The sequence below is a fragment of the Salvia splendens genome, chromosome 7, assembly GCF_004379255.2.
Source record: "Salvia splendens isolate huo1 chromosome 7, SspV2, whole genome shotgun sequence".
Taxonomy (NCBI): domain Eukaryota; kingdom Viridiplantae; phylum Streptophyta; class Magnoliopsida; order Lamiales; family Lamiaceae; genus Salvia; species Salvia splendens.
In genome coordinates this window covers 35,164,795-35,190,861 of record NC_056038.1, presented here as the reverse complement: position 1 = coordinate 35,190,861, position 26,067 = coordinate 35,164,795, and the positions used below count along the sequence as shown (strand labels likewise).

The window sequence follows — 26,067 nt, the reverse complement described above, 5'->3', positions numbered from 1 at the left end:
CTAAATATTTTAAATGAGTTTCATTGGAATATTATTAAAAATTAATAGCAAAAATTGTGAATTTTAACATTTTTGTCAATCCAATAATCAAATATTTTGATTTATGATTTAACAAGAATCGAGGACAATAGATCAAGAAGTAGAATTAATAATTCAGACAGATTGTTTATTTTCAAATGGTCTATTGATTTTCTTCGTTTGTTATTTGATGCACTAATTAGGGATTTGGAATGTTTATAGAATTTTTTAATTTGCTTAAAACAATTTTTTTAAAAAGATGTCGGCCATTTGTAATTTTTTAATTTGCCTAAAACAAATTACTTTCAAAAAGTGGTCGGCCATTTGTAATATAATATAGTACTTGTGGATTTGTTTTTGTTTTTTTAATGTATAATTCTAGGACTTGGATCTTCTGCTGTGAAGAGAAGCACGACGACTCTTGGAAATGTTCTTCCTTACATATCATTATTTTATAATAAAAGAAATTTATATTAATGTGAATCTTACGTAGCTACAATAGTTGAAAAGTGCACTACAAATTCTTACAATAAGAATGCTTCATATCCATTTTCTACTACATACATGAACTTGGAAATGTTTACTTAATACTAAGAAAGGTACTTATAATGATCAAAGTTCAGACTCAAAGAAAATAAGATATGAAGATTTTAACTTTACCTTATGACACACCTATGAGATCTTGAGATATTAAAATAAATACTTATGAAATATTTTTGTGTTAAAAGGAAATCAAATAAATATTTTTGTACCTAACTTCCGTAAATCTAACACTACAATCTGCGCACAACTAAGTGTGCGCCATGTTGTGGTTGAAGAAATAGCACCGAGGTAGGTGCATGCGAATACGAGGGCGAAAGCTCGAACGAGTAACGTTGCAACATCATTGCTAGGGCCATTTTGGCTTCTAACATAGCGAAGTTCTGCCCGATGCACATCCGGGGCCCCCACCCGAAAGGGAAATACGTGAGCCGCCCACCCGTTGCCTTCAAAACTCCCTCACTAAACCGCTCTGGCTTGAACTCCTTCGCGTCATCGCCCCATATTCCCCGGTCGTGGTGCACCTCAAGTGACGGGAGTATGAGGTTCACTCCGGCCGGTACTCTCCAATCCCCAATCACAGTTTCCTTGTGTGTTTTCCGAACAACCATGAAAACCGGAGTGTAAAGCCTCAGAACCTCGTCAAGAATCATTGTTACCTACACAGAATTCACACCAGAGTTATTTCAGTTCTCTCTTTACACTGATGAGAAATATTTAATTATTATTTCTATTTAGCATCATTTGCCAATACTTACAACTTTGAGGCCATTTAGCCCTTCAAAATCCGGCTGTCGTCCGCCTTCAAAGGCGCCACGAATCTCCTCCCTTGCACGGGCCTGCCAATCTGAGTGCTTGCTAAGTAGGATCATCGTCCACACGAGCAAGGCTGCGGTTGTCTCCTGCCCGGCAATGTAGAAAAGCTTGCACTCTTCAACCACATCTTGCAAACTCATCCCAAACTTATTACCAATTTGTTGCATTTCCTTGAAATTGGACTCAAGCAACATGTCCAATAAGTTATCACTGATGACTTCCCCTGCTTCAATTGCTTTCATTCTTTTATTGATCAAATCAAGCAAGAGTGACTCGACTTCGTTCTTGATGTGGCTCATCCTTCTGTTCGTCCTCGTTGGCAAGTACCTGCGGTTCAAATGCACAAACAACGCATGAGAGATGCTCGTCTTTGTTTACGGACCAAAAAAGAGAACTCATCCAAACACTGTCTTATCTAAAGAAAAAAGCTCGTTTAACTCATCTCAAAATACTAGCCTATTAAGAATCGAGGCCAAGAGACTAGTACCTAAATCCGGGGATGAAAAACGAAATAGTCGACTTGAGGAGAAGGCCGGCTAGCTCTTTCTGAAGCTCGAATATCTTCCTTCCTTGTTCGTAGCTACTGCCAAACGCAGTGCGTGAAATAGCATCGCTCGTTAAGGTTTCGAGAAAAGGCCATACATCTAACTCGAACGCTCCATCGCTCGGTACCATCTTCTCCCATTCACTCAACATGTCACAACAGCTCATGTAAAATGATGTAGGCATTTTCTGCATCAATAGTTTTACCTTCAAAAAACTGTTGGTACCAACAAAAAAACGAGTTAAGTTCATTTTTGGCCCTTTATTTAACTCCTAATTAAATAATATGTTCGTGTCGTTTGTATCTTGTACAACATGATTAAATTGAACTTTTCACAACGAAAGATTGACTTGAATCATATTGTACAGGACTTATACAATACAACACGAACATAATGTTTACGACTTAAATTAAAAAATATATATAATCATACGTAAAGGACCAAAATGGACTTTAGTCTAAAAACGCACGTTGAACCTCAAAAGATCACCTTTATTTTTTCAAGACGAAATGCCGGATTGATCAATCTCCTATGCTTAGCCCATTTATCGCCCTCGTAGCTCACTAATCCTCTCGCCAAGGTCTCGCCTGCCGGATTACTCGGCTTCCGGAAGACCAGAGGTTTCGACATAATCTCTCGGATCTTGTCGTGATCCCATATAAACACGGTAGGATCAGTTCCAAACCAAACTAAAGAGTTCTTACCTGAAATTTTAACATCAAGTCAATATATATATCAATATAACATCCTCGAATTTTCAGTATTTTATGCTAATCGTTGTGCAGAAGCCCATATGTACCGTGGTTAGCGAGGGTTTTGTGCACGAAGGGCATGATCCGAGGAAGGAAATCATCGGAGAAGGAGATGGGCTTCGAGAGCGCCTCTTTGTCCATCTTCGTGATCTCGTTCAAGTCTCCTAGCAAGAATTTGTAAGGATTGCCGATGAAGCCTTGCTGCCGGAGGGATTTCTCGAGCTTTTTCGGGGTAAACCATGCCCAGTTGAGGAACTTCCATGCATATATTGATGATACAACAATACAAGGAATTGCTAGTAAAATGTAGAGTGGATTCATTGTTTTTTTTTTTTAATTTGTGTAGAAAGTTGTGAAAATTTTGGTGGAATGAAAAAATGGAGCTATCGTTGTTATATGAGTGGGAGAGTTTGAATTTTCGTTGCTATGTTAGTCGACAAAGAAGAATTGACGAAGTAAAATCAGAGATTAAGAATAGCAAATTACTTCAGCATCAAGGACAAAGGCTCTAGAAATGACGTGACATGAATATGGTCATAGCAAAATTGGAATTTTATGGAATTCGTAAAATTACTACTGTCAATAATAAAAAAAATGCAAGGTATTAAAATAACTAAATATATAAAATAAAATATAATAATTATAACGTGAACTAGACTAGATCAATGCAACGCTCATGAATGATGCTCATGTAACGTATGTAGCATAACATTAATATATATATATATATATATATATATATATATATATATAGGGGAGCGTTATTCTCCTTTTCACATCTTAGATCCTTTTTCCTTTTTAATATTACGCATTAGATCTAAGGCATCAACGGATCAGATTGATTCTATAAAACTGGTTCCGTGTTGCATTATAGAAGGTGGTTGTATGCATTACAGGGTTATTATTGACATTTGACGGAAAAGTAACTGCCACATTTTGGTATCTGCGAATAATGCACCACATGGTCACGAGTAATGCATATAATTGACTATATAATGCACAATATGTGAACTGCAATGCATACGAATAAGATGTACCATGTTATGATGTTTGGACACAAGTTTCTTGTTTCCCCTAAGGGTTTAATAAGCTTAGGGGCTAGGGTATAGTACGTAGACACGTATGTAATCTTCACATGGTAACGAGTAATGGATATAATTGACTATATAATGCACAATTTGTGAACTGCAATGCATACGAACAAGATGTGCTGTGTTATGATGTTTGACACACGTTTCTTGTTTCCCCTAAGGGTTTAATAAGCTTAGGGGCTAGGGTATAGTACGTACGCATTAATAACAAATTATAAAACGATACGAATAATTCACCAAATTGTCACGAGTAATGGATGTTATTAACTATATAATGCACAATATGTGAACTGCAATGCATACGAACAAGATGTACCATGTTATGATGTTTGACACACGTTTCTTGTTTCCCCTAAGGGTTTAATAAGCTTAGGGGCTAGGGTACAGTACGTAGACATTACTAACAAATTGTTGTTATTGGAATATACGTATGTGCATTATTTGGTTTAGGTAGTGCATTATGTAGTTGTTAATTGTCATTATCTCAGTATATTATGCATTATTAGAGGTATTGTGTATATGGGTTAATCAACGGATTGAAGATTACATACGTGCATTTAGTAATGTCTACGTACTATACCCTAGCCCCTAAGCTTATTAAACCCTTAGGGGAAACAAGAAACGTGTGTCAAACATCATAACATGGTACATCTTATTCGTATGCATTGCAGTTCACATATTGTGCATTATATAGTTAATAACATCCATTACTCGTGACAATTTGGTGAATTATTCGTATCGTTTTATAATTTGTTATTAATGCGTACGTACTATACCCTAGCCCCTAAGCTTATTAAAGCCTTAGGGGAAACAAGAAACGTGTGTCAAACATCATAACACATCACATCTTGTTCGTATGCATTGCAGTTCACAAATTGTGCATTATATAGTCAATTATATCCATTACTCGTTACCATGTGAAGATTACATACATGTCTACGTACTATACCCTAGCCCCTAAGCTTATTAAACCCTTAGGGGAAACAAGAAACGTGTGTCAAACATTATAACACAACACATCTTGTTCGTATGCATTGCAGTTCACATATTGTGCATTATATAGGCAATTATATGCATTACTCGTGACCATGTGGTGCATTATTCGTAGCGGTTTCCAGCCATTATTAGATTACTATTGTACCCTCATAATGCACAAAATAGGACAAATAATGCAACACGAGATTAATTATCTAATGTTGATCTTGACCGTCCATTTCTCTAATCTAATGGCTGATATTAAGAAGAAAAAAGGAGGAAATATAGAAAAAGGAAATGAATACGTCCCTATATATATATAGGGTAGTGATCTATGGCAAACACCCCTTAACCAAATAACTAGAGAACAAATCATAGCCACAAGATCAAGAAAATCAAGGGCTAGTATTAAAATATGTAATTTTCAAATTTAAGGAGAAATTAGTTCCCTCAATCACAAATTTACTCCACACTAACAAGGCGGGGGTATAATAGTCATTGCATAGCCAAAATTAGATTTCACCGGCAAATTGAATTCATTTGAAAAAGAACCGCAATTACTCTTCTCTCTTCTCCTCTTCTCTGTTCTGGAAATTCACCAGAAATTAAGCTTTGTTGCTTGATTGAAACGAAATTTCTTTAGGAATTCATGAAATTGATGCGAAATAGCTCGCTCGAGCTGAAGGTATTTATGAAATTGGTGCGGAATTGCTGCAGGTGACGGTAGAGGAGGAAAACACGCTGGTGATAAAGAGCAACGGGAAGAGGAAGAGAGAGGAAGGGGAGGAGGAAGGTTGCGTGTGTGTGTAAAATATGATGCACACTTGCGCTGCTTAGCTTATTCCCTATTGTGATAAATGATCAATCTCAGAAGAGTCATGTGTTTTTTAAGGTCAATCAGAATAAGCATGAATTTGTCTGCCCTATGATAAAAACAAGTGAAACCTTGTATCAGCCTATTGGTGATTTCATGTTAATAGTGATGTGTTTTGTAAACAACAGTGAAGTAAATTCATGTTAAGAGTTATGTGTTTTGTAAACAAGAGTGAAGTAAAATCATGCTAAGAGTGATGTGTTTTGTAAACAAGAGTGAAGTAAAATCATGCTAAGAGTGATGTGTTTTGTAAACAAGAGTGAAGTAAAATCATGTTAAGAGTGATGTGTTTTGTAAACAAGAGTGAAGTAAAATCATGGTAAGAGTGATGTGTTTTGTAAATAAAAGTGAAGTAAAATCAGAATAAGAGTGATGTGCTTTGTAAACAAGAGTGAACTAAAATTAGAATAAGAGTGATGTGTTTTGTAAACAAGAGTGAAGTAAAATCGGAATAAGAGTGATGTGTTTTGTAAACAAGAGTGAAGTAAAATCAGAATAAGAGTGATGTGTTTTGTAAACAAGAGTGAAGTAAAATCGGAATAAGAGTGATGTGTTTTGTAAACAAGAGTGAAGTAAAATCACAATAAGAGTGACGTGTTTTGTAAACAAGAGTGAAGTAAATTAACAATAAGAGTGATGGAGTGAAGTAAAAGAGTGATTTGTTTTGTAAACAAGAGTGAAGTAAAATCGGAATAAGAGTGATGTGTTTTGTAAATAAGAGTGATGTAAAATCAGAATACGAGTGATGTGTTTTGTAAACAAAAGTGAAGTGTTTTCTGAACAAGAGTGAAGTGTTTTGTGAACAAGAGTGAAGTAAAATCAGAATAAGAGTGATGTGTTTTGTGAACAAGAGTAAAATCAGAATAAGAGTGATGTGTTTTGTGAACAAGAGTGAAGTGTTTTCTGAACAAGAGTGAAGTGTTTTGTGAACAAGAGTGAAGTAAAATCAGAATAAGAGTGATGTGTTTTGTGAACAAGAGTGAAGTAAAATCAGAATAAGAGTGATGTGTTTTGTGAACAAGAGTGAAGTGTTTTCTGAACAAGAGTGAAGTGTTTTGTAAACAAGAGTGATGTGTTTTGTTAACAATAGTGAAGTATAAGTAAAATTAAAATTTCACATAATCCACCTTTTCCAAATTAATTGCCTCAATTTTCAATTTCGGATCTCATTATTTATTTTCCCAAAATGATTTTTTTCGAAATAGATTTAAGTTTGAGAAGAGTTATAATCACTTTAGATTATTTAAAGGTAATTAATCCACATTTATAAAAAAAAGTAATTAATATAAAATGTACTCATCAAACAATTTCATTTGTAAAGAAATTAAATTTACATTTTTGATGAATTAAATAGGAGGGAGAGATCCTCTAAATCCGAGCATTCATCGAGTTCTCCATCGACAAATCAAGAGGTTATAGTTTCAAGTTCAGTGACTCGATCTCAAATAGGAGTCCACCGCTCCACAACAATAGCCTATTCTCACATCCATGTCTCCTTCCAAGAACACCAATCCACTTCCTTCTGATATTTTTTTAAAATCAGAAATTCATCTTCATACTCCACATCATTCTTTCTCCCAATTGCACCACTTCTCTGAAATTTTCTTTCACTAAGCACAACATCATCACAAATCCAATTCACCCAAAATTTGGAATTCTCGGCGACCACCAGTCCTATACCCAATTTTCGATCGCTACCACCACCGGCAACGCCACCACCACCAGCGACGAAACCATCGCCACCATGAAATAAACCGTCCTCACTCCTCTCCATACCTTCTCCCACCACCAACCGCCCTTCGCCACCAACCGCCCTTCGCCCTTAAGTGTATAACTAGAGAACAAATCTCAGCCACACATCTTAATGGAACAAATATTATTTATTTTAATTATAGAAAATATGCTGAGGGTAATTTTGGAAATTACTTTCTGAATTAAAACATGCGATCAAATTACGCGAAATCTTCCAAATCTGCGATCCTTTCTTCTTCCAAATCGTAATTCTGAGCTGGGGGTGGCGCCGGAGAGGATACTGGCGGCGGTGGGGGAGCTGGCAAAGGCGATCGGGGCGGAGGGGCTGTTGGCGGATTCAATCGTCGCGCCAATGCTGAAAAAACCCCAAATCAAAACCTACCTCTACGTCGGACTCACCGGAATCAGCGTCGGCGGGTAAGGAGACGCAACGATGAGCTGCCGTAGAAGAGAAGCGGAGTTTCGGAACAAGAGCGGGGCGCGGTGGCTGTAGGCTCTAAGATTCGTCTTCGATATAGTTAGTTTCCGTCTACGTTTAATGTTACTGATGTATCTTGTGATTTTACTTCACTCTTGTTTACAAAACATCACTCTTGTTCTGATTTTACTTCACTCTTGTTCACAAAACACATCACTCTTGTTCTGATTTCACTTCACTCTTGTTCACAAAACACATCACTCTTGTTCTGATTTCACTTCACTCTTGTTCACAAAACACATCACTCTTGTTCTGATTTCACTTCACTCTTGTTCTGATTTTACTTCACTCTTGTTCACAAAACACATCACTCTTGTTCTGATTTCACTTCACTCTTGTTCACAAAACACATCACTCTTGTTCTGATTTCACTTCACTCTTGTTCTGATTTTACTTCACTCTTGTTCACAAAACACATCACTCTTGTTCTGATTTCACTTCACTCTTGTTCACAAAACACATCACTCTTGTTCTGATTTCACTTCACTCTTGTTCACAAAACACATCACTCTTGTTCTGATTTCACTTCACTCTTGTTCTGATTTTACTTCACTCTTGTTCACAAAACACATCACTCTTGTTCTGATTTCACTTCACTCTTGTTCACAAAACACATCACTCTTGTTCTGATTTCACTTCACTCTTGTTCACAAAACACATCACTCTTGTTCTGATTTCACTTCACTCTTGTTCTGATTTTACTTCACTCTTGTTCACAAAACACATCACTCTTGTTCTGATTTTACTTCACTCTTGTTTACAAAACACATCACTCTTAGCATGATTTTACTTCACTCTTCACTCTTAGCATGATTATTTTTGGGACAATTCAACATTGATATTATAATTAGATCAGAGCAAGAAGAAACAGAAAGGGGCTACATCTGAAATGCATAGCTAAAATCTCACAAAATTCAAATACTACACTACATCCCATCATAAAAATTGCAACGATAGCTTATCACCTAATGTTAATTCCCTAATTAAAGGAAATCAAAACTAAGAAAAACAGAAGATAAATTGGGAAATGCAGGATAAATTATATCATAGATCTGTGTGTTCCCGCTCGGGGTCAGATGCCACGATCATGTGCGACAAGATGTCGTAGAGCAGCCCGCCCTTGGCCATCGCCTCCTTCTTCTCCTTGATCACCGCGATGAGCTCCTTCCGGAGCGCCGCCGCCGCCTTGTTGACGGTGGCGGTGTTGTTGGCCGCTGGAAGAGTGATGATTGGAGACACCGATGCAGATTCCTTCGTCGGGGAAAGAGAGTCACTTGAATCGCGAAAATATTGATAATTTCCAATCGAATTCCTCTTCAATCGGACGAATCGGCGGTAGGAGAGCTGAGAACTATTTTGCAGAAGAAGGAAGAGAAGGAGAAGAGAAGAATGCGGTTTCTTTTTCAAATGCCAATGATGTAATCTAATTTTGGATGTGCAATGACCATTATACCCCCGCCTTATTATTGTGGAGTAAATTTGTGATTGAGGGAACTAATATCTCATTAAATTCAAAAATTAATACTAGCCCTTGATTTTTTTGATCTTGTGGCTATTATTTGCTCTCTAGTTATATGGTTAAGATGTGTTTGCCATAGATCATGACCCTATATATATATATATATATAAATTTTATCTTATTTTTTATGTATAATTTTCTATTTTAATAAATTTAAATTAATTAAATGAATGAGCTGTTTTTAAAATTAAGAATATATAATTAAAAATTAATTTAATTTTCTGAAAATATAAAAAACAACACTCAATTGATTATATAAAGTTGAAATTGCTTCAACACCCGACAAGTAATTTGAAAACGAAATGAAAAAATACACAGTTATTCTCTCAAGAAAATGGAAGGAAAGAGTAAGACTCGAGCTTAATCTTAACAGTATTTCAATATCAAATCAAGAAAAAAAAAGTACTCTTGGCTGATAATTCTTTGAATATTGATAAAAAGTTGTAGTTATACAAGATAGAATACAACCAGAAGCTGAAGACCAACAAAATATGATGAATATGGTAAGCTGCTATCTTATGGTAAAAATTTGTTTAAACTTTACACTCTTTTGCGGTAACGATCTTGATTCAGAGATAAATCACCAAAAAATCCAGTATTCCAAACGTCTGATCCTTCCTAGAATTGAATCAACGATGTACGACCCGTAAGAAAATCCAACGCTCACAACACGAGGGCTTGATTCGTTCGACCTGCCACAATCAAAGATAAATTCCTACTTCTCCACCATGAAAGAAAGGGGATGGAATAGTATATCCTAATTTTAACACTTCTAGAATTACGCGAGAAACGATCATTTAAAGGGCTAAACATCAACGATGGATCACAGACAAAAAAAGAGAGAGAACAGCATTTTCAGTAACCTATCTAGAATGATTCCAACGTTGAAAGTGCACTGCGTTAAAAGTAGCATGCTAAAAATCATCAAGAATGAATCCTACTTATTTGAGAAATCAGTAACGAGCTTACTCGAGTTCAATGATTCGGATTTAAAGGGCTATCTTCTTCCTCATCCATCTCATCGAGGATAGCGTATTTTGAGGCTGCATTATCTGTTGGTGACTCGATAGATTTCTCTCCCTTCTGTAACTTATCGTATCTGATAGGCAAACAAAATCAAATAGTTAGTTAAGAGTCCCATAAATCATGAATCGGTGAAGGAGACAACACTCAACAGCAACCAAATTTGGAGGAAAATCGTTTACAACAAATCAGCAATTGCAAATCCAGACATGTCACTGAGCTAGAACAGGAAATTGGGGGATATGGAGTGAAATTGTGATTACTTACTTGTACCAGTTAAACAAACTGACACCGACCATTATCGTCAGAAGGCCGAGCCCTTTCATCCAGGTGAACTGGTCATGGAAATACAGCACGGCCACCTGAAAAAGAGTCAATAAAAACATGTGTAAGAAACTCTCCACTATCGAATGTCATCGAATCATATAATAGCCAAATAAATTATCACATTAGTAGTTTCTACCGAAACGTAGGACATAAATAGTAAGGTAATCTCTTATACCAAAATAGTAACAGCTTCCTTCACGACCCCTGCTATTGTTACTGTTACTGCACTTGTAACCGACACAAGAATATATTCCGTTAGTACCTGCAATAGTATCAAGCGTTTGTCAGAAAAAGATTCAAACTGAAGCACACATAACTTTAAGGAAAATGGGCGTCGACTCCTGTAAATGATGCCAAGCAAGAGAATAGGCTTTTCATAGGAAAATAAACAATATATGGAAAAGATAAAATTACTGGGAAAGAGATTTTACCATGAAGAAAGCTAGGGTGCCACCGAACAACATCAGCAAACTACTTCTCAGAATATGTGATGAGCTATTGAAGTAATCGCTCTTTCTGAACTCATGCCATGGATCGAGCATTAAAGAAAGAAGACCAGTTGCAATTGCCATTACAGGGGTCACATAGCTCATCAAAGTAAGTGGATTTTTAAGACCTAGAAAAGATACGAAAGGTGGAACAGCGTCACAAACCAAAGTCAATGCTGATTAGAAAATGAGAGTTCGTGATTTACTTATGCCAACAAGTATTTGAGCACAAATAACTGCACGTTGTATCCTTCTTACTAAAGTTTACATGTTGTCGAGAGAGTTATATGATCACTTACCATAGGTTTCTTTCTTCATTCCAGTTTCGATATCATCATGTACCAATCATTAAAAACAAAAGAAAGGACACATCCATGAGAGGATATAAAGATAATATAACAGAAACAAGAAAAAAATATTCAGAGACCAAAAATTTAATTAGTTGACTAAGGTATAATCCAGCTTATACCTGGAGGAGAATTTGTGTCATTGTCCAGCGAAACCCAGACATGACAGCAGCAAGCATAACAAATATGAAACCCCAAAACTCAAATTCTGCCTCTCTTGCAACTGCATTACGGTACAAAGAGTTCGAGGTACAAATGATTAAGGCTATCTTTATCTTGATTCTAATACTCAGGAAGGATGTCACAAATCATCTCACCCGTTAATAGTACCCCCGCAGAAATGACAGTCATGATGCCAAGCAGCTTAAAGCTCGGTGACTCCAACCTTGAGAAAAACAATTTTCAAGTCAAAAGTCAGTTCATTACTAAATTATACTATGCAGTTTACAGCCAAAAAATAATATTCCCGGATTTCCCATGAAAAATAAGAAATTAGAGTGATATGAATAATAGCAAATTTTCGAATCAGTAGTAAGACACAAAAATTAATGGCAAGATCTTCCGGGTTAGTTAAACAAGAATATATTTTGCTGCTACTATACGATCTAAATCGCATGGTCCTGGGCTAGTCCCTTCTTCCATGTATTTTATTATATCCTGCAAAGGGCTGACTAATTTTGAATATTCACTATGTGTTCGTAAAAGTTCCCAAGGATTTCAAAATCAAAATGAGTGAACTAATGTTACAAAAATTAGCGATTTAAACCAGAGTGATCTCATCAGCAAGAGTAAGTAGCATATATTGCAAAATATAACCATATTTAGAGAACATTAAGTGAGTTATTAACTGACCTTATCTAAACTTTGCAAATTAACCTTGAAAAATGCTGCAATTTCGACCCCTAAGTATTACTTAAACACTATGTCAGATTCATAACAACAACTTTAGTCGAAACTGAATGAGGCTGCATATGGTGCCGGAGAAGATAAGTGGGTTTCAGAGAGAGAAACCCATTTCAGTTCAAATAAATGTTCTTAGAAAGGCTTATGGTACATGGTGATGTAAAGCAAGCAGGCTAGTTTATGGAAAAATACCTGAAAGCAAAGGCAAAAAGAAGGAGAAATATTGGTGCTGCAGATTTACACTGCAAGAAAGGAAATAATAATTTCGTTATCTAAGCATTCCCAAGAGGGAGTAAAATATCCTATATTGAGAATAATGTCTACAAGAGTCCAAGGTAAGTCAGGACACATGTTTTAATCTATGTTTCAGAATGTAAAGTCAAGCCTATACAGCCTTCTGTTCTAAGCTTAAACTATGTCCACATTAGTAACTTATATTAGCAAAGCAAAGAAAAATCAATAATCCTGAATAGCATGTAGAAAGAAACCACCAGGACTTGCAACCTTACGTTCGTATTTCCTATTTTTACTGATGAGTCTCAGTATAGCTCATTTCACGCAGTTTTAGGTTTCATTTAGTCCTGCACACATGATAGCCACGGGTTTTATGGTGTCTCGCCTTGTTAAAATACTCATGTCAAGGCTACACAACAAGGTCTTGTTTATGAGTTCTCAAGTATGATATTCTATAAATAGCTGCATAAAGACCAACATATCAAATTTGGTTTGGGAACTCTTCATGCTTGAGCCAAATTTGACTACTATCACTCACTTCATGTGTCAGTTCTCCATTTTTCCATTTTAATCTATCCCCCAAAACATTGCACGGTTTTGGTAACTACCTCGCCACTTATGCTCCTACTATATCAACTTATTTACATAAATACCAAGCATGAACTACACACTTACATAACATTTACGATAAAATACATTTCCCCTACAATAAATGTGGGCTCCTTTTTCCACTTATGTACACACTTAGCCAACATTTATTAAAATCAGCGCCGGAAAGAAATGAGAAATGATTTAAGGTACGGAGGGAGTATAATTAATAGATCTGATAGAGAAGACTCACCATGGTGGCAAATGTAACAGAGATGAAAACCAGAGATAGGTTACTCAGATTTATATCCAGTGCAGTGCTGAGAGCTGTCGGTACAACTGTGAAAGGCAAAGGCCATCTGTAGCATTAGTTGTCAGAGAAGTTAATGATACTAGCGAAATAGATAATGATGAATAAATTAAATTGTTACTTTTGTAAAGATTTATTCATCAAATTTAGGTGAATGAAAACAGACCATTAACTTCTTTTTGCATTTGGATCAACAATCAACTAAATCTTAGTTTTATTTCTACATCTACCCAAACCTATTTCAGAACATAATCCACCGGTTGGAAGATATTAAAGTGCTGTTCAAGATAACATAGATGAAATGTTGAGCCAAACCTAATGAGATGAAATATCAAAAATTCAAAATGGGACACCAAGTTGCCAGAAAGTACCTCTTATATCACTATCTTTAGGAACAAATGAAACCTCTAAGATTAGCAGATATGGAACCTCGGTCACAAAAAAAAAAACAAGGCCACTACAACAATATGCCTATTACAGATATGACCGGAAAATTAGCTGACTAACTATATGAATCATGTGGAAGTCATGTAATACATAGTTATAAAATAAATGAGCGCTGAACCTTTGTCCTACCTCTCACAAAGTAATCCTTCCATGACATACCAGAGGGTTGAAATCTGTCCGACCAAAACCATGTAATGCCCTTTGACAAAACAGCTTGCATTGAAAAATGGATGGTATTCATTAACAACGGAGCAGGGAATTTCCCCATATCATCTCCTAATAAAGTTTTATTGTACCTGATCCAGTCAAAAAAACAAATTGACAAATATAAATAACAGCTAAATGACATACTTGAGAACCAGCAACCAGAATCCAGGCAATCACAAAACCAATCAGAAAAATGATAAAGAGCACACTTACAATGTCAAAAATGTACTGAACGTGTACCAAACCAGTATAAAGAACAATGTCTTCAGCACATCAGCAGCAGAAACCGGGTTCTCCAACTTTTTCCTAGATGTATCGTTGTAATCAACATGATTAAGGCCATTGGTGCTACCGGAATATATTTCAGCATCAGGCCGACTTTCAACGTCAAAAGGCACATACTCATTTTGATTTCTCAATCCATTAGTGGAAACACCACCATTGCTTCCACTATGGTCCATCCTGCGGTGAGATTCACTATAATAAAATCTTTCTCTGTCTATAGTTCCTTTGTCTGATACTTGCGGCTGAACCAAAGGCAACTCAAAATCAAAATCTTCTTCATTCACTCCCTCATTATGCAATGGAGCTGATCGAGGGATTCCATCTTCATCACACCAACCCGAGAAAGAAGGTTCCCGCCTGATTCGTACTCTGTTAACACTATCAGTTACCTCATCACTTCTGCCTTCCTCAATACTTCCCAAATCGCTCTCTACCATTGCCTTCACCACTTTCTTTTCCAGCCATTTAAATACTAACCACTACACAACATAATGCTTCACCCACTTCTTCAAACACAAACTGATTTTGATAAAGCAGCACTTTAAACCCTCAGAACCAACAAATCCCCCAACAAAAACAACAAGAGATCAATCCGAGTTAAATTTCTGCGCCGACAGCTAAAACAAAACTACACAAAATAGTACACAGAAACTAATCAGACATTTTCCCCAAAAAATAGGAGAGTCCCAGAAATTCAAACTCTAGTCAATCATCACACCAAACACCGCACATATAAAAACCGCCAAACTTTGTTTACTTAAATTGGAAGCAACAACTAACCAAAAATCAAATCCGGCAAACAAATCCATTCCCATAACTAAAAATTGAAAATTTGGACCACGGAAATCAAGATCAGGAATTAGAAACACACAGAAATAACGACGACAATAAGAGATGGATCGAAAACCTACCCGATTTATTCACTTTTTGGATCTTTCTGAAATTGGGCGTTTGGTATAGGGAGATATAGAGAGTGGGTTTCAACTTTCAAGGATCGATCGATCGGATCTGTGCGTGTGTTAGTTCGCTTTTTCTGAATTTGGTGCAATGTGATTGAATATCTGTCGGCAGTTAAACTGCTTTATATTTGCTGGTAACGAACTTATGTTTCAACTCTACGAAACCTATGCTCTAAAGTTGAAAACAAAAACTAAATATTTCAAAATTATACTCCCTCCATCATTCCATGGTCGATAGATTATAATATTTGGAAGATGATACAAATTTTTTCCCTCATTAATTTTACATATTTGAAGAAATACTTCCTATATCTCCAATTATGTTTTATTTTTCTATTTTTATACATTTATTAAATATCTCATTATAATTTTACTATTTTTTATTAATAAAATTCAAATTTTATTAATTTATTTCACACACATTTTATTGTAAAAGTATGATTTGCATTTCATTCACTCATAGTATTTCTTAAAATTTGTGTCTAAGTAAAATGAAATAGTAGTACATAATAATGGACATATAGGAAATAAAGCAAATTATTAGTTCTATAACAAATCAGTTTTATAACAAAACGAATTTTTGAATTTTGGATATTTTACCAACCTGCACTCCACTTGGTGATTGGACTTGGAGGTGTATCGTGGTTTTGCAAAAATTAGTATATTTGAATTTCTATATTTAATTTGTGTTTCGTTAAATGGGCGTTTTATTTGGACTATTTTTCATGTTCTTTTACCTTCAATTTATGACGTTAGACCTAAACAAGAAATGTCCATTATCATTGTACCAACATTAATAGGAGAATGTTATTTGAATTTTATATTTTTTTCGAAGCTTCTATTGGCATTTTTTTACTGACCAATAGTATAGATTCCCTCCATAGTTGTTGGTTTATAAATATATCCAAAATATTTCATGTTATAGTTAGGTTTTGATGGTCAATAATTCAATATTCCAACACAGCTCACACACCATTTCTTCAATCTTCGACAAGGCAATCTGCATAGTTTTACTGTACATAGACAAAGATATACTCCTCATCAAATCATGCACAAAAGAAAACATGTGAAATAACAAAAATCTAGAACAAGAAAACCAAATGCATCATCTAATAGTATTTCATCATGGCATCTTCTAACACAGTTACAAAACTCCGAAAGAACCGTGTCAGATCCTCTCGGCTTGAGAGAGATGCCCCGTGTGTTGTGTTGTAAGGCCATCCACAGTCCACCAAGGCTTGTGTTCATCCGCAAATCTACTAGGATTTGTCGTCCTTTCGTACCCCTCTCTCTGCTCCGCCTGCACCATAGACGAAGCAGGAGCCTCGGTCAGAAACTGCTGCCAGAACACATCATTAGCAGCCACAGACTGAATGGCCCCACTCCCTTCAGCTGACCTAGCATCCGGACTTATGTTCATGTCGGCTCCTGATGGCTTGTTAGGCCTCGACTCAGAATCAATGCGTATGGATGATGTAACATAAGCCAAAGATTCAGAACAACACTCTTGTGGAGGCGTGCAAGGTGGGGCGTTGATATCAGATTCCATAGGCGAGGATGGCTCGTTTTCTGGAGGGATTTGGTTGATCTCGCGAAGGAACGTCTCCCAGAAAGTTAGAGATGAGTCCAGTTTCTCAAGGTGTTTCAAGTCCAACACTGGAAGAGGTGATGAATGGCTGGGATCCTCTTTGATCAGCTTGGCTTCGTCTCTCAAGTAGCGCAGAGCCATCAGCCGTCTCTTCTTGCTTGGGGATTCGGACTGGTCCATGAGACCCGAGCCATAGCCCGGGCTCTGCAGTAGACGGGCCAAGCTATCTACCAGCTGTCGTTGCCTTTGATCAATGCCCTGCAGTGTCTGCCCCAGTGATCTCAGCTCGTCCTCGTATCCTTGGTTCTTCTGTCTATAACTCTCCACCTCTGTCTCGAGGGAAACTCTTTCTTGCTTCAACTTTTCGATCTCCTTCTCATACTCCTCCCTCTCTGAGTCGGTTACTGCATTCCCATTGCCCGAATGGCTGTGGATAGGCTTTCGCCTGCGGATGTTACTCAGTAGATGCCTTTGTCCGCGGATAAACTCTTCATTCGCAAACTCCCACTGCTCCGGATCAACCTTTCTAAAGCCCTACAAGTTGAACGAAACTCGAGTCGGATCATCTCAAACATTCTAACCAAGACAAGAACTTCATCTAAACCACTTGAATCCCCAAACACCAAATCACAAATCACAACACACACACACACAACACACAAAACACAAATCACAAGTCATTAAAATCATTGATCATCATGAAATCTGCAATTTGTCTGGTTTGTCTTATCAGTTTAAGTATCTAAACACACAGAAAACACAAATTACAAGTGATTGAGCAAACACAATGAGATTAACTAGCATGGTAGCTTGAAAGATGATTGAACAAAGAAAAGAAGAGGCTTACATATGTATTAAGTTGTCTGATGAAGCTGGAGAAATTGTTGTGCTTGAAATACTTAGGCAACAAATCACCAGCAAACTCAGGCGGATTCCAAACCACAAAACTAAGACCTGTTCGACTCCACGATACAACACCATTAGTTAGATGATCATCCACCATTTCATATGTTTTCAGCAGAAATGGCGCCGGTGAGCTAGAGCTACCATTTGCTCCATCCATCCCTCCCTCTCTCTCTCTGCAATCTCACAGTAATCAATACCAAAAAAACCCCAAAATCCTCACTGTTCCAGCTAAATACAAAATATTTTTCCTTCTTCTAGAAGCACTCTACGTGTATGATATAATGCCAAGAAACAATTCTAATTTACATAGTTAAAAAAGTTTACAATTCAAGAATAGAAAAAGGGGTTTTCAAATTTCTGTTTCTTGTGCAAACTGAGGGATAACAAAAATGAAGAAAAATAGGGAAACTGGAAGAGCACGGGATTCTTGAAGAAAAAAGAAAGCAAAACCCAGAGGTGAGAAGAATAAATACACATGGAGAAAGCAGATTTGTGGTGCCATGGTCAAAATTTGAAATTTTGACGATTTGGGCGTGTAATCAAATGCAAGGCTTTCAACAGCACCTTGAGTCAAAACATCCATTCAGTTGCATAGTTTTTTCTTTTTCTAATTTGTAATTATTATACAACCTTTCGGAAATGCAGTTGAAAATTCAAAGATGCGCTGCTTTTGATTTGTTTATTGCTGTTGATTCGTTGAATTCAACTCCGGTGAGGACTGAGGAGAATTGAGGTGACGGAGATCAGAGACGCAGTCATAAATAGTCATTTCTGAATCAAACTCCGAATTTTGACAACACTAGTCTAGAGAATGTTTCTCTTTAAATATTTTTAAAAATAAACTAAAATAAAAACAGTTCTTATTTAATATATATAACATTTCAAATAGGGCTGGCAAATCGTGCGGATTGGGTCGTTATCGGGTCAACCTGATAATGACCCAACCCAATAAGGCCTAACCTGAACCCGACCTGTTAAGGAAACTGCAAATCCGAACACGAACCCGACCTGCTACCTTCAAATCCGAACACGACCTGCACCCGACATGAACCCGTTATCGACACGATATAATATGGGTTGACACGACACGATAACAACCCGAACCTGATATTACACGATTAAAACATAATATTACACGATTAAACCTTAATTTTTAACCTAATTTACACAATTAAAATTCGTTTTATACTATTTTAACCTAATTTATAAGAAATTAAAACATTGAAGTAATATATATTTTTTTAAATAATAATAAAAATAATAATATTATTTCTTAATGGGTTACCCGTATCCGACCCGCATCCGACCCGAACCCAACCCGAAATTATCGGGTTCTTAATGGGTCAACCCAGTAAGGACACGGATCCATTAAGACTTGACCCCAACCCAATAATTTCGTGCGGATTCGTGTCGGATTATCGTGTCTTGTCGAAAATTGTCAGCCCTAATTTCAAACCTTCAATAAGTTGGTAAGTGAAAGAATTTGAAAATTTATTCAAGAATGATCTTGCACACCAATTATTAGTTTTTAACCAGAACCAACAACCTTGTTTCACCCCAAAAAAGAAATAAATTAATTTAGTTGAGATATCTCGAAAAGAAATACGACGGAAGCACATGGACGGTCCCATGTGGAGGACTTAAGCCCATTATAAAAAAATTAATATTTTCTCTTAAAATTCATTCACATTTTATCTAAACAAGTAAATAAAAGTCTCTGCCAACCATTTAAATTATTTAAAAATATACTTTTAAATTTTTTTTATGTAATATAGCATCGAGATGTGATCAATTGCTAACTATAACTAATTTAAGACTATAGGATTTTAGAAATCTTGTGGTCTATAATTTGTCATGTGTGATTTCATTTTTCATTTTTTAATATTAAAAAAGATAATAACAAATATCAAATTTAGGGTTTAGAAACACAATGTTAATATAGTGTATGAAATACATCAACACGAAGCTATGAGAATGTCAACACAATTTCATATTGACATTTTACAAGCATTATATTGACATATTATGTAAGTTGTATTGATATAAATATGTGTCTTCAAAAATACGAAAACTCAAAAAAAATTCAAATTTTAACTTCAAAACATATGCATATAGGATCTCATATACATTTAAAGTTTTAGATATTTTTAAAAGTTAGCTATAACTACTTTGTTGTAAATTGACATAAATACCATAATTGATATTTTTCGTTCACTCTATTAATATTTAGAGTTGAATGATCTCAGCCTTTAATTTTAAGATCTAATGTACATCATTTAGTTATAGTTAGCAATTTAATTATGAGTTAGTAATATAACACACTCCATATAGCCTTTATAAAGTTTATTTTCTGCGTATGTATTTTAGGTGTATACAAATAATTAAGTAGTGAAAAGCTTGATATAGAAATAAAAACTGGACCATCTATAATAAATAATCTTATGCATTTATTTGGGCTTCAAAATTAAGGCCCACTCTTCTAGTCCAATATTGAAAAAACAAAATTAAAATTAAATCTCCATTTCTCCTCCATCTTTCTGTCGCCGCGAAATTGCCGCCGCGTCTTTTAGCGCCGCTGTGACCTCCGCCTTTGCCACCTTGCTTCTATGTCCAGTTTATTGTCTTCTCCCTTCTCCAACTCCATCAATTTGAAGCTCAAGTTCAAGCAAGAAATTCATTCGCTTAATATTACTGTGAACCGAGGTACTGTATTGTTAACTCTAAAACATCTAAAACCTTGAAATGATAATGTCACTACCTCTGGGAAAACCCTGTGAATTATTTCATGAATTGTTGGTGCTTATGTAATCCTAGGATTATACTGAGCATGTTTTGACTATTAATTTCGAGCCAAATGAATTCCTAGATTGAATATTTTAAGCCAAATAATTGCTAGATTGAATTGGGGAAGGTTTGTTGTATATTGGTTTTGGTTAAATAAAATTTACTATATACGTATTTTTGGGAAGACTTAGACTTGATTTAAACAAGAAATGTAAACTAAAAACATAACCTTTTGGAATTGTTGAAGTGGCCTATAAGTTGCTGGGATTATATTGCTTTAAATTGTAGCTTTTGAGTTTTCGTGCTTATTTATGGTGTTAGGCCGCGGATTGGCAGTTGAGTATAAGGAGTTTTGAACAGATGCTAGGAAGATATCTGGAGAATCATAAAATTTTATTTGTCACTATCAGTTGGTAATACTTTTATTTGTGTTCATTTGCTTGTTATGCAGTTGTTAGAATTATGATGACATGAAGAAGCATTGTATATTTGATAAGGTGATAAATTGTGGAAGTTGTGAGTTTGTTTCTTGAAGATAAAATAAAATAGGATTTTCAAAATGGAAATGCAATTATGTATGGAGAAAATAAAATGTCAGTCTCTGTGGTAAATTCCATTGAATTCCTTCTGATTTTTAGCCAACTCTCTTTAAAAACATTATATTATCTGATCGCCTAACCTAGAATAACTTTTAAATAGGGGACTCTGACTTCTTGCCTTTTATGCTTGAAATGAGCATATATATTAGACTAATGCTATTAATTAAGCTTGATAACCCTTTTGTTAGAGGGAATTTAGCATATTGGCTCTACTTTGTATAAGGCCAGAGTTTGGAGAAAGAAGTAAAGTTAGTTGTTTATTTTGATTAACTAAAGTAAGCAATTTGTATATCATGTTAAACTCCAGAAATAATAGTCAAATATATATATGTACACTTACTACGATAACGAGGTGGGACCAGTCATCCTGGCCAAGCGAGGCAGTTCGCATGTGCGTTCACCGGGAAGACCTGGGCCTCCGGCGATTCAACCAGTCCCACCTCAAAAGTATAGTTAGACCTTAATATTTAAATGTAAAAAATGGAAGGTTTATATATAATGTTTACCTTGTATTGACAAAAGTATTTATATAAGTATTTGCTTAACTCCAAAGGTGTAAAAGACCCAAGCTCAAGCTACAAAGGAAGGAATAAGGTTCAAGAGTGAGAGAATAAGTAAATCGAAGTTGTTGGGCATGCAAAGGTAGTGTATGCGCATTTTAGAGTTTAATTTCTTTAACTCCGATACATATTACTATGTGCATGTGTGTTTAATGTGCTTGTGAGTTCGAACTTAGAAATATACTTGGGGTATCTAAATATTTTATGTGAGGAATATAGTAAAACTCTTCGGTTTGTCACTTCAAATACTTCAACTGTCTTTTGCCACTTCAAATACTTCAACTGTCTTTTGTTTTGGTACCTGCTATCTTAGTTGTTCATCATTTTAAATTATTTATTTTGTTTGCAGACGACTACCCGTCTGTAAGGGTGGGATTTCTTTAGACTATCTGTCAAGGTCAAGTTGCATCCTCTTCCATTGTTATAGTGTGAGATGCACTAGAAATTTGGGTTGTGGCAATAATGAAAGAACCAGAGAGATTGATGTTGAGGGGCTATTTAGAGCTTGCAAAAAATCTGAGGATATCAAGCACCTTCATGCTCTCCTTACTGTATCAGGGAAAGCTAAAAGCTCATTTGTCGCCACCAGGCTTATCAATATGCATTCCTATTTTGGCAATGTTTCCTTGTCTCGGTATACTTTTGATCAAGTCCGAGACAAGGATTCTTACACTTGGAACTCAATGATATCTGCTTATGTCCGAAATCACCAGTCCAGTAAAGCAGTGAAATGTGCATTTGAGATGTTGTCAAGAACTGATGTTAGACCTGATTTTCATACTTTCCCCCCTGTGTTGAAAGCTTGTAGTGCTCTAATTGACGGGACAAGCTTGCATTGCTGTATTTTGAAATCAGGGTTGGAATGGGATATTTTTGTGGCTTCTTCCTTGGTGCATATGTATTGCCGTTTTGGATTTGCTGGTAAAGCATATACAATTTTCAAGGACATGCCATTTCGTGATACAGGATGTTGGAATTCTATGATTTCTGGATTTTTCCAGAATGATAATGCTAAAGAGGCATTAAGTATCTTGGATGACATGATACTAGAGGGAGTGAAGATGGATTCAGTGACCGTTGCTACTATACTCTCAGTTTGTGCGCAACTGAATGACTTATTGAGGGGAATGTTGATCCATTTATTTGTCATTAAACATGGTTTGGAGTTTAATGTATTTGTTTCCAATGCCTTGATTAATATGTATGCCAAATTTGGTGAATTAAAATGTGTCCTAAACGTCTTTGACCATATGCATGTCAGAGATATAGTGTCATGGAACTCCATAATTGCAGCATATGAGCAAAATAATCATCCATATGTTGCAATCAAGTTCTTCCATCGGATGCAAGCGAATAAAGTTCAACCAGATTTGCTGACTGTAGTCAGCTTGTCTTCCTGTGTTGCTCAAATGAAGGACCCTTTATGGGTTAAATCTGTTCATGGATTCATCACAAGGAAGTGTTGGATCACCGAAGATATAGTGATTGGAAATGGAGTTATTGACATGTATGCCAAATTAGGCATTACTGATTCTGCACGGAAGGTTTTTGAGAGACTTTCTCATAAAGATATGATCTCGTGGAATACAATGATCACGGGCTATGCTCAAAATGGTCTTGCTGCTGATGCTGTTGAGGTATACAATTGGATGAAAGGAAATGAGGATTTGAAACCTAACCAAGGAACACGGGTCGCCATTTTACCGGCATATTCTCATCTTGGAGCTTTGAAAGATGGAATGAAAATCCATGGTCAGGTGCTCAAAGAAAACCTTGAGTTGGATGTCTTTGTCGGTACTTGTCTTGTTGACCTGTATGGAAAATGTGGGAGGTTGAGTGAAGCGATATCCTTATTTTATCAGGTATCTAGGGAAACCTCTGTACCTTGGAATACCATTATCTCATGTCATGGACTTCATGGACTTGGAGAGACATCATTGAAATTTTTTGAGGAAATGTTAAACGAAGGAGTGAAGCCAGATCACGTGACCTTTTTATCTTTATTGAATGCTTGTAGCCATTCCGGTTTGGTAGATCAGGGAAAATGGTGTTTTCAAGTGATGCAGCAAGAATATAAAATGATGCCTACTTTGAAGCACTATGGTTGTATGGTAGACATGTTTGGCAGGGCTGGACTTTTAGAAACTGCATATAACTTCATTGAGAGCATGCCTATGAAACCTGACGCGTCAGTATGGGGAGCTCTACTTGGCGCTTGCAGAATCCACGGAAATGTGGAGATGGGTAGAAAAGCCTCGAGTTACTTGTTTGAACTTGATTCACAAGATGCTGGACACTATGTTTTGCTGTCCAATCTTTATGCAAACTTTGGACGATGGGAAGGGGTGAATGAAGTGAGATCACTGGCTCGGGATAGAGGCTTGTGGAAGACTCCAGGGTGGAGCTCAATTGAACTGAATAAGAAGATAGAAGTCTTTTATTCAGGCAATCAGTCTGACCCACAGTATGAAAAGATACTTGAAGAACTAGGAAAAATAAATGCTAAGATAAAAGGCCTTGGTTATACCCCCGACACTAGTTTTGTACTACAGGACGTTGAAGTGGATGAGAAAGAAAATATCCTTGCACACCACAGCGAAAGATTGGCTATTATCTTTGGCATTCTCAACACACCACCTAAAACTTGTATTAGGATATACAAGAATCTGCGTGTATGTGGGGACTGTCATAGTTTCACAAAGCTCATATCAAAACTCACAGAAAGAGATATTATCGTGAGGGATTCTAATCGTTTCCACCACTTCAAAGATGGGCTTTGTTCCTGTGGTGATTATTGGTGACATGTTGAATAGTTGTCTGAATTGAAAATCTCCATTGATATTGTTATCTGTTCAAGAAGACAAGAAGTTCCCGATATATCATGTAAGGTAAGGATGCTGATCTCTTTTTTTGTTTGTGTTGTCTCCGTATGGGTCAAAATGTAAACAGTACTTCATTTAAAACCTTTTGTTACGACTCTTAAGTCCTAAAATTACAGGAGAAAGGCACATAAATGATTTAAGAGATTGTCTAGAAATATGAATGATCTAATTCATTGACACCTTACAGTATTCTGCTTTCCTTTGGCTTGGCCTGTGAATATAATATCGTCTTGTTCCTGGATACGGATACAGGGGGAATGGGGGATGCATGTGCAAGGTTTAGCCTATTTTGGTGCTCTGTCTATTGAAATGAGGTACTTTTCAAACTAATTTCTAGTTCATGCTGGTGCGACTTATCATTAGCAGTTAAGTTAGCCAAGTACACCGTTGATATATATGTAGCTGCTTTACTCATCTGATCCCCTAGCAGCTGTTATAGTTGCTGCAAAATTTTGTTGTGGGGGGAAATTCCTTGATCTCAATAAGCCTTCTGCTGTTTCAAGCTAACCCTCATATTTGTCCTTCTTCTTCATCGGTACATGTTGCACCTAACTTGATACGGATAGCGGGTGGAAAGTTTACAAGCGAGGAAAAAGGGAAATTGTTTGGCCAGAAGAATCCGTCAACGGGAGAGAATCCTAACGGATGGAGAAGAATCAGGGATGGAGAAGAATCAGGGAGGCGTTTGTTTGGCCAGACATAAAGGAGAATCATAACTGATGGAGAATAATCAGGGAGGAGCAAATCTCGGCATTTGTAATTCAATTCCTATCTTTTAGCAGTTATTATTATATTGTTATTTCCTAGTTTAGTGTTTGGAATCACCTATTTATAGGGACATACGTAGATGATACAATCATCTTTGGGGAGATCAAGCATAGGACGATTTATATCGTTAGGCCTCCTGCGTGAGGAATTCAGTTGTCATTTCTTGTTGTTCTTTCATTCCAAATTCAATAAAGCCGAGTTCCATTCCCACAAACTTTGAGAGTCTCTTTGCGACTTTTTATCAAACAAGTGGCGTGTGAGTTTACGAGTGTCATTTCGTCGAGCATATCCCGTGCTCGCATCGGATCGGCGGTTTTATCTCCTAACATAACTCCACTTAGAGTTTCTGGTTGTGTATTATATACTCAGTTTTATCCATGCAATTATCTTCAAGAGAATTTGTGAATACTTCTTGATATTTACTGCCTATTTTGATTTGTTTTTCCTCTCTTACAATTCAACTTTTAGCCTCTCTTTTTGGTTAAACTCATATGTGATTCTT

At 36.3% G+C, this 26,067-nt stretch overlaps 4 protein-coding genes across 6 annotated transcripts; 1 reads left to right on the top strand and 3 right to left on the bottom strand.

Moving 5' to 3' along the window:
• Positions 1 to 541: 541 nt before the first annotated feature.
• LOC121740794 (cytochrome P450 CYP72A219-like) lies at positions 542 to 3,018 on the bottom strand. The gene is made up of 5 exons (XM_042133424.1): positions 2,719 to 3,018; positions 2,409 to 2,623; positions 1,862 to 2,106; positions 1,317 to 1,701; positions 542 to 1,217 (listed from the first exon to the last, which is right to left on the bottom strand). Exons 1-5 carry the CDS (start codon positions 2,990 to 2,992, stop codon positions 792 to 794), a joined length of 1,545 nt encoding a protein of 514 aa, XP_041989358.1. The 5' UTR covers positions 2,993 to 3,018; the 3' UTR covers positions 542 to 791.
• A 6,750-nt stretch (positions 3,019 to 9,768) lies between these two features.
• Positions 9,769 to 15,648, bottom strand: LOC121742035 (probable sugar phosphate/phosphate translocator At1g06470). The gene is made up of 13 exons (XM_042135052.1): positions 15,431 to 15,648; positions 14,448 to 15,147; positions 14,157 to 14,323; positions 13,524 to 13,609; positions 12,641 to 12,690; positions 11,863 to 11,930; positions 11,668 to 11,768; positions 11,498 to 11,510; positions 11,142 to 11,326; positions 10,886 to 10,972; positions 10,651 to 10,745; positions 10,330 to 10,459; positions 9,769 to 10,052 (listed from the first exon to the last, which is right to left on the bottom strand). Exons 2-12 carry the CDS (start codon positions 14,954 to 14,956, stop codon positions 10,336 to 10,338), a joined length of 1,485 nt encoding a protein of 494 aa, XP_041990986.1. The 5' UTR covers positions 14,957 to 15,147; positions 15,431 to 15,648; the 3' UTR covers positions 9,769 to 10,052; positions 10,330 to 10,335.
• A 776-nt stretch (positions 15,649 to 16,424) lies between these two features.
• Positions 16,425 to 18,705, bottom strand: LOC121741537 (heat stress transcription factor A-4c-like). The gene is made up of 2 exons (XM_042134347.1): positions 17,914 to 18,705; positions 16,425 to 17,600 (listed from the first exon to the last, which is right to left on the bottom strand). The coding sequence occupies exons 1-2, from the start codon at positions 18,127 to 18,129 to the stop codon at positions 16,647 to 16,649; spliced, it is 1,170 nt and encodes a 389-aa protein (XP_041990281.1). The 5' UTR covers positions 18,130 to 18,705; the 3' UTR covers positions 16,425 to 16,646.
• A 1,772-nt stretch (positions 18,706 to 20,477) lies between these two features.
• LOC121741535 (pentatricopeptide repeat-containing protein At4g33990-like) lies at positions 20,478 to 25,779 on the top strand. Of its 3 annotated transcripts, none has more exons than XM_042134346.1 (5): positions 20,478 to 20,675; positions 21,909 to 21,997; positions 22,265 to 24,798; positions 25,050 to 25,111; positions 25,364 to 25,779. In XM_042134346.1, the coding sequence occupies exons 2-3, from the start codon at positions 21,990 to 21,992 to the stop codon at positions 24,714 to 24,716; spliced, it is 2,460 nt and encodes an 819-aa protein (XP_041990280.1). In that variant the 5' UTR covers positions 20,478 to 20,675; positions 21,909 to 21,989; the 3' UTR covers positions 24,717 to 24,798; positions 25,050 to 25,111; positions 25,364 to 25,779. The 3 variants fall into 3 exon arrangements, with proteins under 3 accessions (XP_041990280.1, XP_041990279.1, XP_041990278.1); XM_042134345.1 differs by having other exon boundaries at positions 20,479 to 20,675; positions 22,265 to 24,803; positions 24,985 to 25,111; XM_042134344.1 differs by having other exon boundaries at positions 20,480 to 20,675; positions 22,265 to 24,803.
• The last annotated feature ends 288 nt before the right edge of the window (positions 25,780 to 26,067 follow it).